The 12,163-nt window shown below is 31.8% G+C and overlaps 2 protein-coding genes across 2 annotated transcripts in view; both read left to right on the forward strand.

The window, feature by feature from the left end:
- The window catches only part of Syt7 (synaptotagmin 7), a gene marked incomplete at its 3' end in the record, with an annotated part of 82,006 nt that overhangs the window by 41,703 nt on the left and 28,140 nt on the right, over positions 1-12,163 (forward strand). The window contains exon 2 of the mRNA XM_009067151.1: positions 8,380-8,638. Coding sequence (XP_009065399.1) covers positions 8,382-8,638 — 257 coding nt within the window. The 5' untranslated portion in view covers positions 8,380-8,381. The remainder of the gene's footprint in view (positions 1-8,379; positions 8,639-12,163) is intronic.
- Positions 7,279-8,648, forward strand: LOTGIDRAFT_155427 (hypothetical protein; the record flags this gene model as incomplete). Its single annotated transcript, XM_009066983.1, has 2 exons — positions 7,279-7,330; positions 8,380-8,648. The coding sequence occupies 2 exons, from the start codon at positions 7,279-7,281 to the stop codon at positions 8,646-8,648; spliced, it is 321 nt and encodes a 106-aa protein (XP_009065231.1).

The following is a 12,163-nucleotide window of genomic DNA, read 5'->3' on the forward strand; positions in this document are numbered from 1 at the left end:
TTTGAAGCAGCATTTACAGGTACTTAGCTCTATGTACCAAAGGAAAAATATCAACTTCTTATAAAATAATAAATCACAGCAAACAATAAGTACCGGTATCAAATCTTTTTCTCCTGATTGATACCTGGCTTTATCCTAACATCTTGAATGAATAAATGTTTGCTAATAGAAAGCTAAATTTTTCTTTTTTTTTTGGTTTCTGTCATAACATTTTGAACTATTATACATCTTTTGACATTTTCCTTTGCATTGTCTTTCCTGGAAGGTCGATGCCAATGTAAAGTTCAGTAGACTGAAATAATGATGCTTCAAGGTAACTTTTCACATCAATTCAGATTAATATTTATAATAAGTAGGGAATAAAATCATGTTACCTAATGTATTTATTTTTACTAAGCCAAAACTCTTAAACTAAAAATTATTTGCTCTCATGATCAATGTTATCCATCTAGTTTTAGTTATTCTTTGTTATACTAAAGCTGTATGTAGGCTGTAGAGAAAATTGGAATTGTGTTTCTTTTCAAGATTAGTAAAGAGATTAGATTAGGATTATCCTGAAAAAAACAATTTTTGAAGATAAGTTACAAGACATTTTAATTCTTTTTGATACTTATAAACATATAGTATAAATTATGCTTCACTTGTGACATCTCATTAACTTAATGTGGATTAGCGAAGAAAAGATTAAGCTCAGCTGCTGTGAGATTAAGGAACAATTGAATGATCGCATTAAGGTATACAGTTATCTAAATGTTTGTCATCTGATAGAGCTCAATATTAGCTATCCATATCTTTTTATACGCCCACATGAAATGGGGGGGCGTATATTGCCGTCACCCATATCCGTCGGTCTGTCCACAATTGCTCGTAAACACTCTACAAGACACAATTCTTGACGGATTTTGACAAAACTTGGTATGAGTGTTTGTAATCACCCAAGGATGAACCCTGTTGAAAATCAGAGGATTCGAAAAATATTTACTATGAGTTGTTGTTCTTGAAACGCTCGTAAACACTCAAGAAGTTATTGCCCTTGTTCTTGAAAACGCATTCAATTTTTAGCTCATAAACACTCTAGAAGGGACAATTCTTGACGATTTTTAAAGAAACTTTCATGTGTGTTTGTTATCACCCAAGAATGAACCCTATTGAAAATCAGAAGAATCGAAAAATATGTAGTATGAGTTATTGCCCTTGTTCTTGAAAACGTGTTCAATTTTAAGCTCGTAAACACTCTAGAAGGCACAATTCTTGATGGATTTTGACGAAACTTGGCATGAGAGTGTTTGTTATCACCCAAGGATAAACCCTATTGAAAATCAGAAAAATTGAAAAATATTTAGTATGAGTTATTGTCCTTGTTTTTGAAAACGCGTTCAATTTTTAGCTTTTAAACACTCTAGAAGCAACAACCTTTGACTGATTTGACGAAACTTGGCATGAGTGTTTGTTATCACCCAAGGATAAACCCTATTGAAAATCAGAAAAATCGAAAAATATACAGTATGAGTTATTGCCCTTGCTCTTGAAAACGTGTTCAATTTTTAGCTCTTAAACACTAAAAAGCATGATTCTTGCTGGATTTATTACTTGGTTTTATTATTCATTCCTGCGCTGAAGATTGAATATTTGCCTTCTAGAGTTTTCACGAGCTAAAAATTGAACACGTTTTCAAGAACAAGGGCAATAACGCATACTAAATATTATTCAGTATAGCCCTAAAGAGTTCAAAAGAAGTGTATGACAGAAGGTTGGATATTTCATACTGGTGATTGTTACGGTACTGCCAAATATTTTTATTCAAAATCAAAGCTGCCAGTGGGCGTATATTACCTTGCCTGGCAAGCTATCTTTTAAGAAAAAAAATCAGATGTTTGGTTCACCTTACAATTCAACAAACACAAACTAAAAAAGTAGCTCAGTTTGCCAAATTAATAAAATTTATACACATCATGTTTATAACAATGTGTAACAAACTTAATTAATTTAAATCATGGGGTATATCACTTTAACAGTTTTTCTGACTGTTATAGACAACTTGTTGTTTACCAATGAAATATATCAAATAAAATCTGTTGTTATGGGGGAGTTTTTCTTACTCAAGAAGACAATCCTTGACATGAATAAAATATTATCTTATACTCAATGACATGTTTGAAAGATTTAGTTATGAAATAGTCATTTAATACAAATTGTGAAATGATAGGCCTACTGATTTGAAAACTTATAGGATACAGTTTATATTCAAGGAGCTAGTAGTAAGTTTTGATTTAGTTATAAAGTTGTAATTGAAAGTGATTTATGAAAATGAATTAATGAGGCAGTCATCTGTAACATAGTTTTTAACTGACATTATTTGCTTCAAGGTAACAATGAAAAAATAGTCATTGTGGGTTCTAATTTTGGTTTGCATTTGAAAGGTGACCTTTGATTAAGACGTATTTCCTCATTATTCCAAATTGAAAATGTGTATGTATACAAGCTTACAGATAATCTGGGAAAGATTTTTACTATAAAGTTTTGCCAAAGACCAGCTGTTAGAAAGGATGCTTAATGCTTTCTTTCCTGATTGTCAAAATTTTTTTTTGGGTGCTTCATTTATCTCATAAATAAACCTGAGTACCTGAAAATTACAAAATTCAATATTTGAACTTTGGATATGGTATTGTTTTATTGCAAATTTTGGTATTACAATGGAAATAGATGTAGGTGCCTCATATTTTTATATAATTCCAATTCCAGTTTTGAAATCTGGTTAAAAGTTCAGGTGAAAAATATGTTGAATTAAAAATCAAATTTCATAAGAAAACAAAATAAAATGGTTACTTGATCTTAGTTCTCAACACTCATTCATGGACATTATTTTCATGAGTATTTTGACTAGCATTTTCATGGCATCCAACTGAAAGGGAAATAGAATATTTATAGGAAAGCTCACATTCATTAGAAACTCTGTAAAAGACAGGTGTTAAACGATTTCTTGCTTATGGAGGTCTAGACCTCCTCTTGTCACCTTTTGTTGAGTCATTATGGGTAAAAAAAATCACCGCTGACAACACCGTATGATATATTGCTATCACCGTTTTGAACAGTCATGTACGTTTAAGTTTATGTATCTCAAATTTTCAATAACCATCTGTCTTTGAGATTGCTTTGCCCTTCAGCGTGATATGGTGCGTTTGATATTCAGTAGTTAGTAGAATGCGTTCTACTGATAAGAACACGCTTTACTACAGCCAGAACTGACTTTTACAACACTTAGAACTTCTTTTAGTGTGAATTGATCTGGTCATTCAGGGAGCAATTTGGCACCATTTTTTCTCAAAATTAAAATGTTTTCATGCTGAAATACATGTACAGACGATACAATTGTTATTTTAGAATATAAAATTTTTTTTTTCAAAATTTTATATATGGGAACTCTTTTTAATCTCAAAAATAAAATTTCGAAAACAAAAAACCAAGTATAGAATTCCTGACGAACAGAAAATTATATTGGTATGACATTATTTATTATATCATGATACCTTCCAGGAAGTGCTAGTGAATTATGTCACTGAGTTTTATGTTATATAAGAGTCTATTTATATTTGATTATATGTTAGTTTAGGATAATATTCCATGGTTTATTCATATTATGTTCACACTTTTAGCTAATATTATGTGTCTATAATGTCTTGTATAATAGCACTGATTGTTAATTGTTCCTTTTAACTGAATTATTTAGTCAGTGTATGAGGGTTGGTCAAAAAATGTCCAAAGGCCCATAGCTGAGATTGTGGACCAGTGAGAAACTTTACATACCAAACTAGGGTAATCATTGATATACTTCCTCATATGAACAGTTCATTAGCTGCTACCAATGTTTTGCCAAAATGTTGCTTTCGTTTTTGGGTTTCGTTGGCGGTTCGGATCGTTAGTACTTCATTTATTGTTCCAGTAAACAAGAAAGTTTAGTACCGAGAAATCAACATTTAAGGTGTATGGCAAGGATGCTCCTAGTTATTCAACCATCAAATGTTGGTCAGCACGGAGTGGAAAACACAATGCAGACAAATTGAGAGTGAACCATTAGGCATTCTTTCTGTTCTATATAAGAAGCATCCTTTTAAGAAGGTTGATTATGTGGGGGAAAAAACAGAAAAAGATTTCACAGCTTATAGTGGTCTTAAAACATTTTGACCAACCCTCGTAGAGGAAACAAATCAGCAACTGTAAAGGCAATCCAAAAAAAATGTGTTATAAATGCTATTTCCTTCTGTGGTGCCTCTCATGCTTTCTAACTTTCTGAAGACAGAAGACAGGAGTCATGGTGATTCTATGAATGACCTTAGACCGTAGGTCACCTCTATCGCTAACAAATTTTGATGAGTCAAGGGCAATAACTCAAATTCCGTTGATCGAAAAATTGTCAAATTCAATCTTGACTAATATCTCATCATTATAAATGATCATACCAAATTTCATTTGATGAAAACTGTAGTGCCTATTGTGTTCACAAACAAATTTTGACACGATTTTCATAAATCAAGGGTAATAACTAAAAAACCATTCATCAAAAGATAGTCAAATTCGAACTTGTCCAAGATCTCATCATTATAAATATTCACACCAAATTTCATTTAAATTAGATGAAAACTGTAGTGTGTTCACAACCAAATTTTGACATGTTTTTCATAAGTCAAGGGCAATAACTCAAAAACCGTTCATCGAAAGATCGTCAAATTGAACTTGTCCAAGATCTGATGAATATAAATGATCATACCAAATTTCATTCAAATCAGATAAAAACTGTTGTCTCTATTACGTTCACAAGCCAATTGTGGACGGACGGACCGACGGGCAAGGGCGACAACAACATACCACCATATTATAATGTGGGCGTATAAAAATATAACTCATATCGCTTTGTGGTTGAATGAATATTCCATGTAGATTGGTAATTATTCAGTATATAACGATATTCATAGAAATTTTTTCTATAATTATAAGATAAAAAATGATTAAAGGGTTATTAGTCCATATGATTATCATATTCTATTATTCTCTTTAATTATTCTTTTATTATATTATTTAATATTATTCAGTTTCTTTTAGGGTACAAATTGATATCTTTAACACCTACACTACAATGTGAACAAATATAATTTTTTCCCTTGACTGTGCATCTATCTGTAAATGTGAATGAATTTGAGACAATTTCGATTTTGATTGAACTCGATAGTTAAAGTTTGATTTTTTTGGGAGGGGGGGGTGGAGTTCGGATGTGTCTCTCTGAGGCAAAGCTCCTAGAGGCTGCTAGAGGCTCCTCTCAAGCCAACAGATTCCAGATGGCCTGGAATGAATTTTGACCATTTATTTGATTTTCTTAATTCAAAATAAGATCTTTTGCAAGCCCAATTGGCCCATCCCCCAAATTGCTGTTGTTTGGCCAATTCTTATGGGTATATAAGTCACCTTTTCACGAAAAATTAGCTTTCGAAATTCATCATTGTAATTTTACTAGCTAATAATGGCTATTAATTAAATTTTGATAACTACACTTCAGTACAAACTGCCTTTAAACTCTTTTGTGTCACCCGCCTTCCCCCTGAAATAATACAACTTTAAGGAATAATGTCAATTTATTACATAATTGACGTTCAAGAATAACAACGTACCTAAACTAACACTTGTGTAGGGGCTCAATATACAAACATGCCGCCGACTAAAAAGCTAACAATCCTAACTAAAGAAAGTTAAAAACACTTCAACAGCAGTGGTTAAGGGGAGGAGGGAGGTAAAACACGTTAAAAACAAACCAATGTCCAAAAGTATGGAAAAACAGTAAGTGTACTGACTGTGAACTTCTGGAATGACAAACCACATGACATTCCAGACAGTCAGTGCCACAAAATTCATTATCTGCAATAATGTTTATTTTCCAAGACCAAATTGCCTGCGGATTAAGAAATTTTGGATATCTTATTTAAGAAGATGAATGACCAACTCCTCACCTAATTGCAATCAAAAAGCTTCAGCATGCAGGACTCTCAAGTTGAGAAGGTTTACATTGGATAATCAAATTTCTTTGAAAAGTGTTATGGTTTTTTTCTGGGCCACCCGATATATGTGATCACTGCCATTGTGTCACTATTATTATTATCATTTAGTTGAGTAAAACCAGTCTGATAAACAAAAAAAGAAATATGATATTTAGGTAGCTGTAATAATTGATAAAGAATAAATAAAGGGGATATTGATTAATCAATATATTTATCACACATGTAATATTAAGAGGGTTTTTTTATATTGAACTTTATTATCTCTTCTCCAACTGCAAACTAAATAAAAAAAACTGCTCAACCTGAGCTATTGATAAGCTGTTTTTCCTTTTCCTTTTATGATTATAATAAAAATCAGCTACTTATTTTGCTCCTAAATAAAAAGTGGAAATTTTTACCCCATTCTCACCATTCTTTCGTTAATATGTTGCTTTACTTGAATTATTAATATTACACAATTTATTGTTTGTCACTTTCATCAATTTTCTCAAAAATTCTCTTGCTATGTCTTTAGAGCATTTCTGTTATTTCTCCCTTTTGACTTTTTAAGCTTTTGTATATGAAATTATTACTTATTCAATCTTGCAAGAGATGTATTTGATATGCATCAAGTCTTTTTTCTTTTTATGACTAGTCTGACTCTCTTTTATATCTTGTGACATTGTGCAAGCTTGTTTAATAATTTTGATTATATACTATGATTAATTAATTTAGTCCAGCCTAACATTCTGTTGGACTGATGGTGTTTAGTGTACTTCTTTCTCACTGCACAATTAGATTATTGAATTCGGTTATAACAGAATAGTCTGAATAAGTTCAATTGGATTCCGTTTAGTTTTGCTTTCGCACTGCAATTCAATTAGATAGCCGCCTTCGCACTGCTTTCTAGATAACTTTTTATTTTTAGTAACACGCCATGTCACAATTGACAGAATTGAAGTATATTGTTCATCATTGTAATAAATGAAGATATTAACAATATATTAATTTTCTGTTTCCTCTTCCGATGCATATTCATATTCATGTACTTTATTAATCCCATTCTTGTGATTTTCAATTAGTCCCTCCAACAGGAGACGCCATTTTTATACCTCACGCAATATTTTCTATCCTGATAACGTTTAGTTTTTCACTGCTAATTATCCGGATCATATCCAGGCAAAATCCACCTCTGGAGATAGATTTTTCTATCTAGATAACTTCTGGTTATAACTGAATAAGTTTATTTCCCAGTATGGAAGTTATTCCCATAGATAGAACTGAATTACGTTTACAGTGTGAAAGGGGTATTGCTCACAATTTGAACGTCCAGAGTTTGATCTCAAGAGATATAAGATTAATAAAATAAGACCCAATGTGCATTGCAGTACTGAAGGTTCTTTTCTTTTTTTCTGGTATTATTTATCTGCTTAGTTATCTAACAAGTTCTCTATCACATTCCCCTTCTAATGACGTTATATTTAACCAATCAAAGTAGGTCTTGAAGGGCCCATTTCTCAATAACAATTGTGGGAAAGGAAACCCAAAGTAGTGCAAAATATAGCCTCTTAGGGTTTTGCTATCCTCTGATACGTCCTTGTTTTGAAGAACATGTCCTGCATGACACACTTTGATTGGTTAAGGATAATGTCAAAAGACCTCATTGCACAAAACTTCTATGACCTAAAAATCCAGTTTAAATAGTGAATTCGATGGTTAATCTCTTCTCATATTGCCAAAAAAAAGTGACGTGTAATTGAAGACCTTCCTGAAATACAAACTGTCCAATTATGACGATCTCCTAGCAACTGCAGACATTTTCAACCTCCAACTGAGGCAAGAAAGTTTTAGGTGACACAATCTTAACTGATAATTATTGTTTAATCATGTCAATTGTCTATTCGACTTTCATCATCACTTCAGAAAGATGTGATTATTGACGAGTGTCACAAACTGTTGGAAAGGATTTGATATCCATGAACTAGTTGTATGACAAGGTCGATGTTCATTGTTTTGACATGTTAATTGTTTATCTTATTAATTGTTGGTCTTAAAAGAACCAAACTATAAATATAAATTTGATTACCTTTTGGCATAAAGAGATAAGAATATGTTAGCAGTAAGTTAAACATCTTGAGTCTCTAGGTACCATGAACCTATTGTTAAAGGTTTTTCAACTAGCTTGATGCAAAACTATGGGTACATTCCTGAAAGAAATGTAGCCTAATTTGTGCATGGATCAGGTGATGTATATATACAAATCATTTTATCAGGATATTTTTATGAAAGAACTGTTTTGATGGGCACTGACCCTTTCCCTGATTTCAAAGCTAATTACAATTCTTATATATTTTAGTCATGGAAGATACAACTCAGATTGCGTTGGTAGCCATCTGTTCTCTTGGTGCAGTCATGGGTTTGGTAATGGGAAGTGTTGTTTGCTCCTGGTGTTTTGGTAAAAAGAAAAATGAAGATGATAGTGAGGAAGAGGCTCTGGCCAGAAAAATCAAAGGTGGCAGCTCTTTAGATGAAGAGTCGAATGATCCGAGACTTAAATTTGACAATACTTCAGGACGAGGTCCTGGTTCACCTGCAATTACTCGAAAAACTATCAAGTTAGTTTAATTACTGTCATTTTGAAATATTTTTTATTCTTTTATTAATTCAGCTTTTGAGTATTAAATTCTAAAATTTTATATTTTGCATTTTTTAAGCTTATTTATAATACTAATAATGAGATGATTTGCTTATTTTACATTTTCCTTATAATCATCATCATTATCATCATCATCATCATCATTATCATCATTGCAGTATCAATCATCAACTGTTATCCTCATTCAGTAAGATGCCTCAATCTTGGTTGTGCTCGTACTTATATACCTTATTTTGTCTATTATTATTCTTCATTCATTCATTATCATTTTAATTATTAACCTTCACCTTATATTTTATCAGCTTGATATTACCTATTATTATTATCACCATTTTCTAACATCTTTCATACAGGACAATTACCAACTAACATATAATTACCATACAAACAAAACATCTTCACACTAAAACTACAAAAACTGTTAAATCTCATTTAGCATCTCTATCATCACATTCATTGATAATAAATCTGTTGATAATATTAACATGTAAATTAACAAGAAATTAGATACACCAACAGAGTCACCCAGAAAAAAGACAAAAAAACAGGCACTGGATGTAGATCAATCACAAGGAGAAAACCAATTTGCATCTACTGAATTGCAATCCATAAGTCATAATTAATCAGAGAAGGTAGACTTGAAATGAGTCAAATAACCATATTATATGTTATTAGCTTAAACCTGTCATATCTGACTGTATCATTTTAAGGAAGTTTTAGAATATCAGCATGACAGCTTCACCCAGAAAAAAGACAAACATTGAATATCAATCAAAAGATAATCAGCTTAGATTACTTATAAAGTAATCACTTAAATCTGTAATCTAAGATCTGTAAAGCTATCAAGGAAGATGTATGACATTGCTTGACTTTCAGAATATTTTGGCATTTAATCAGGTTTTTGGAAGTTGATTATACAATTGCAGTAATTGCATAAATAGCTGAAATCATTGAAATAAGATCTAAGGAAGCGCAGATTGAGATAGATGTAATTGATCTAGTTAAAAGCTATAGTTAATTAATAATTGTATTGAAGATAAAATAAAATTAATCCCTATGATAGCAGATAATTTGATGTGGTTTTACTCAAGCAATTTCAATACTTCCTCAATTATCTATCTATGATCACATCATGAATATAGCTGATGGCTCTGAGATTTCGCTTTTTCTAGCAATTATATTTCTTTTAAAAATCATGAATATAGTTTAATCTTGAAATTTAAACTTTAAGTATTTTAAATTGAATTGCAGTGCTATTTCATCCATTTGTATTTCTTTTAAACTCGAAATTTTGATTCATGGTTTGTTGACAGTTTATCTTTAAAGAAACATATAACCAGCAAAATTGCAATTCTTTTTTTATTGAACTAGACAAACTGTGACAGGTTGTTAAACTCAAAGTGATATTTCAAGTTGTTAGTAAATTTTAGTACCAGTACTGTGATTAATCAAGTATTTTTACAACTGATTTGCTTGATTCTGAACATCGTTGTTTTTTCGACTGTACACCTAAGTATTTAATGTTTCTATTTGTAGTCCTGTTTTTTTTTACACAACATTGTAATGAACAAATTTAAACAAATTTATATGCTAGTATAAAGTCTTACATTGGTGTGGAAATTGGAACATTCTAGATTATAGAAGTAAAGTTTGTAGGTATTCATGTAATGAGAAAAAGAAAAATGAAAAATGGTTTTCTTTTCTTATCTAGTATTAGAATGATTTAATCCATAAGGATATATCTAAATCAATTTTCTCAATTTCACTAGCTAGTTCTGCCTCATATTTTAAAGCTAAGATTCTTAGAATGGCTCTTAGGATATCTAGTTTCCAACACATGAGTTATAATATGACAGACTGGTTTGATTGTTGTATGAGTGGTTTGATTGTTGTGTGAGTTTTAATATGACAGACTGGTTTGATTGTTGTATGAGTTTTAATATGACAGACTGGTTTGATTGTTGTATGAGTGGTTTGATTGTTGTTTGAGTTATAATATGACAGACTGGTTTGATTGTTGTATGAGTGGTTTGATTGTTGTTTGAGTTATAATATGACAGACTGGTTTGATTGTTGTATGAGTGGTTTGATTGTTGTGTGAGTTTTAATATGACAGACTGGTTTGATTGTTGTATGAGTGGTTTGATTGTTGTGTGAGTTTTAATATGACAGACTGGTTTGATTGTTGTTTGAGTTATAATATAACAGACTGGTTTGATTGTTGTATGAGTGGTTTGATTGTTGTCTGGGTTTTAATATGACAGACTGGTTTGATTGTTGTTTGAGTTATAATATAACAGGCTGCTTTGATTGTTGTATGAGTGGTTTGATTGTTGTATGAGTGGTTTGATTGTTGTATGAGTGGTTTGATATTACAGACATATTACGTAACATATATTCATCAGGTCCATTTATTTTTCATCATTTGCTTTTAAACAAATAAAAATCTTTTTGTAAAATTTGACATTTGATGGATAGTTTCCTGAAATACTGATAGAATCATGTAAATACTGTTTTAAACTACATCAATATCTTTCCCACGTAAACTGATTATTAGATTTCAAACAGTTTAAAGTGAACAAATGCAATGCGAAATTGAATTAGAGTAAAAAATACATTATTCATCATATTGCTTAGAAAGATACAATACCCTGCCTTGTATTTTTTCAAGACTGCTAACTGAGGCCCTTGGGCCATTGCTAAAAAACAACTGTAGGGTTGCAGGAATTGAACATGGCGCAGCTTGAGAAGATACCTCAAAGACAAAATGTCCCTTATTACTATTGTATCATTTTGCCCATGAATTCTTATTCAATTTTATTTCATTTCTTTCACGTTGTCACTACCTACCAAGATTCCATTTTACACGGCAATTATTTAAATGGAATATTTAGACAAATATTATTTTTTGCTGGAATATGCTGTACAAATTGATCAATGTTTACTTTTCAGTTTTATATGATGAATTGTTCTTGAATATTATACATCTGCAATTTTTCTTCCACAATTATGCATGAGCAACTAAAATAGTAAAATTATGGTTAAAACTTTATTAATGCTATTTTACTGCACATCTCTTAGGTTAGAGCCCACTCTTTAGCCCACTCTTCCTGGAACATCAGACATGTTGTACTTCCTGGTCGGTCAGACATGTTGTACTTCCTGGTCGGTCAAACATGTTGTACTGCCTGGTCGGTCAAACATGTTGTACTTCCTGGTTGGTCAGACATGTTGTACTTCCTGGTTGGTCAGACATGGTGTACCTCCTGGTCGGTCAGACATGGTGTACTTCCTGGTCGGTCAAACATGGTGTACTTCCTGGTCGGTCAGACATGGTGTACTTCCTGGTCGGTCAGACATGGTGTACTTCCTGGTCGTTCAGACATGGTGTACTTCCTGGTCGGTCAGACATGGTTTACTTCCTGGTCAGTCAGACATGGTGTACTTCCTGGTCGGTCAGACATGTTGTAAAGAGGTTTTCTAG

Source organism: Lottia gigantea (genome assembly GCF_000327385.1).
Source record: "Lottia gigantea unplaced genomic scaffold LOTGIsca_8, whole genome shotgun sequence".
Classification (NCBI taxonomy): Eukaryota; Metazoa; Mollusca; class Gastropoda; family Lottiidae; genus Lottia; species Lottia gigantea.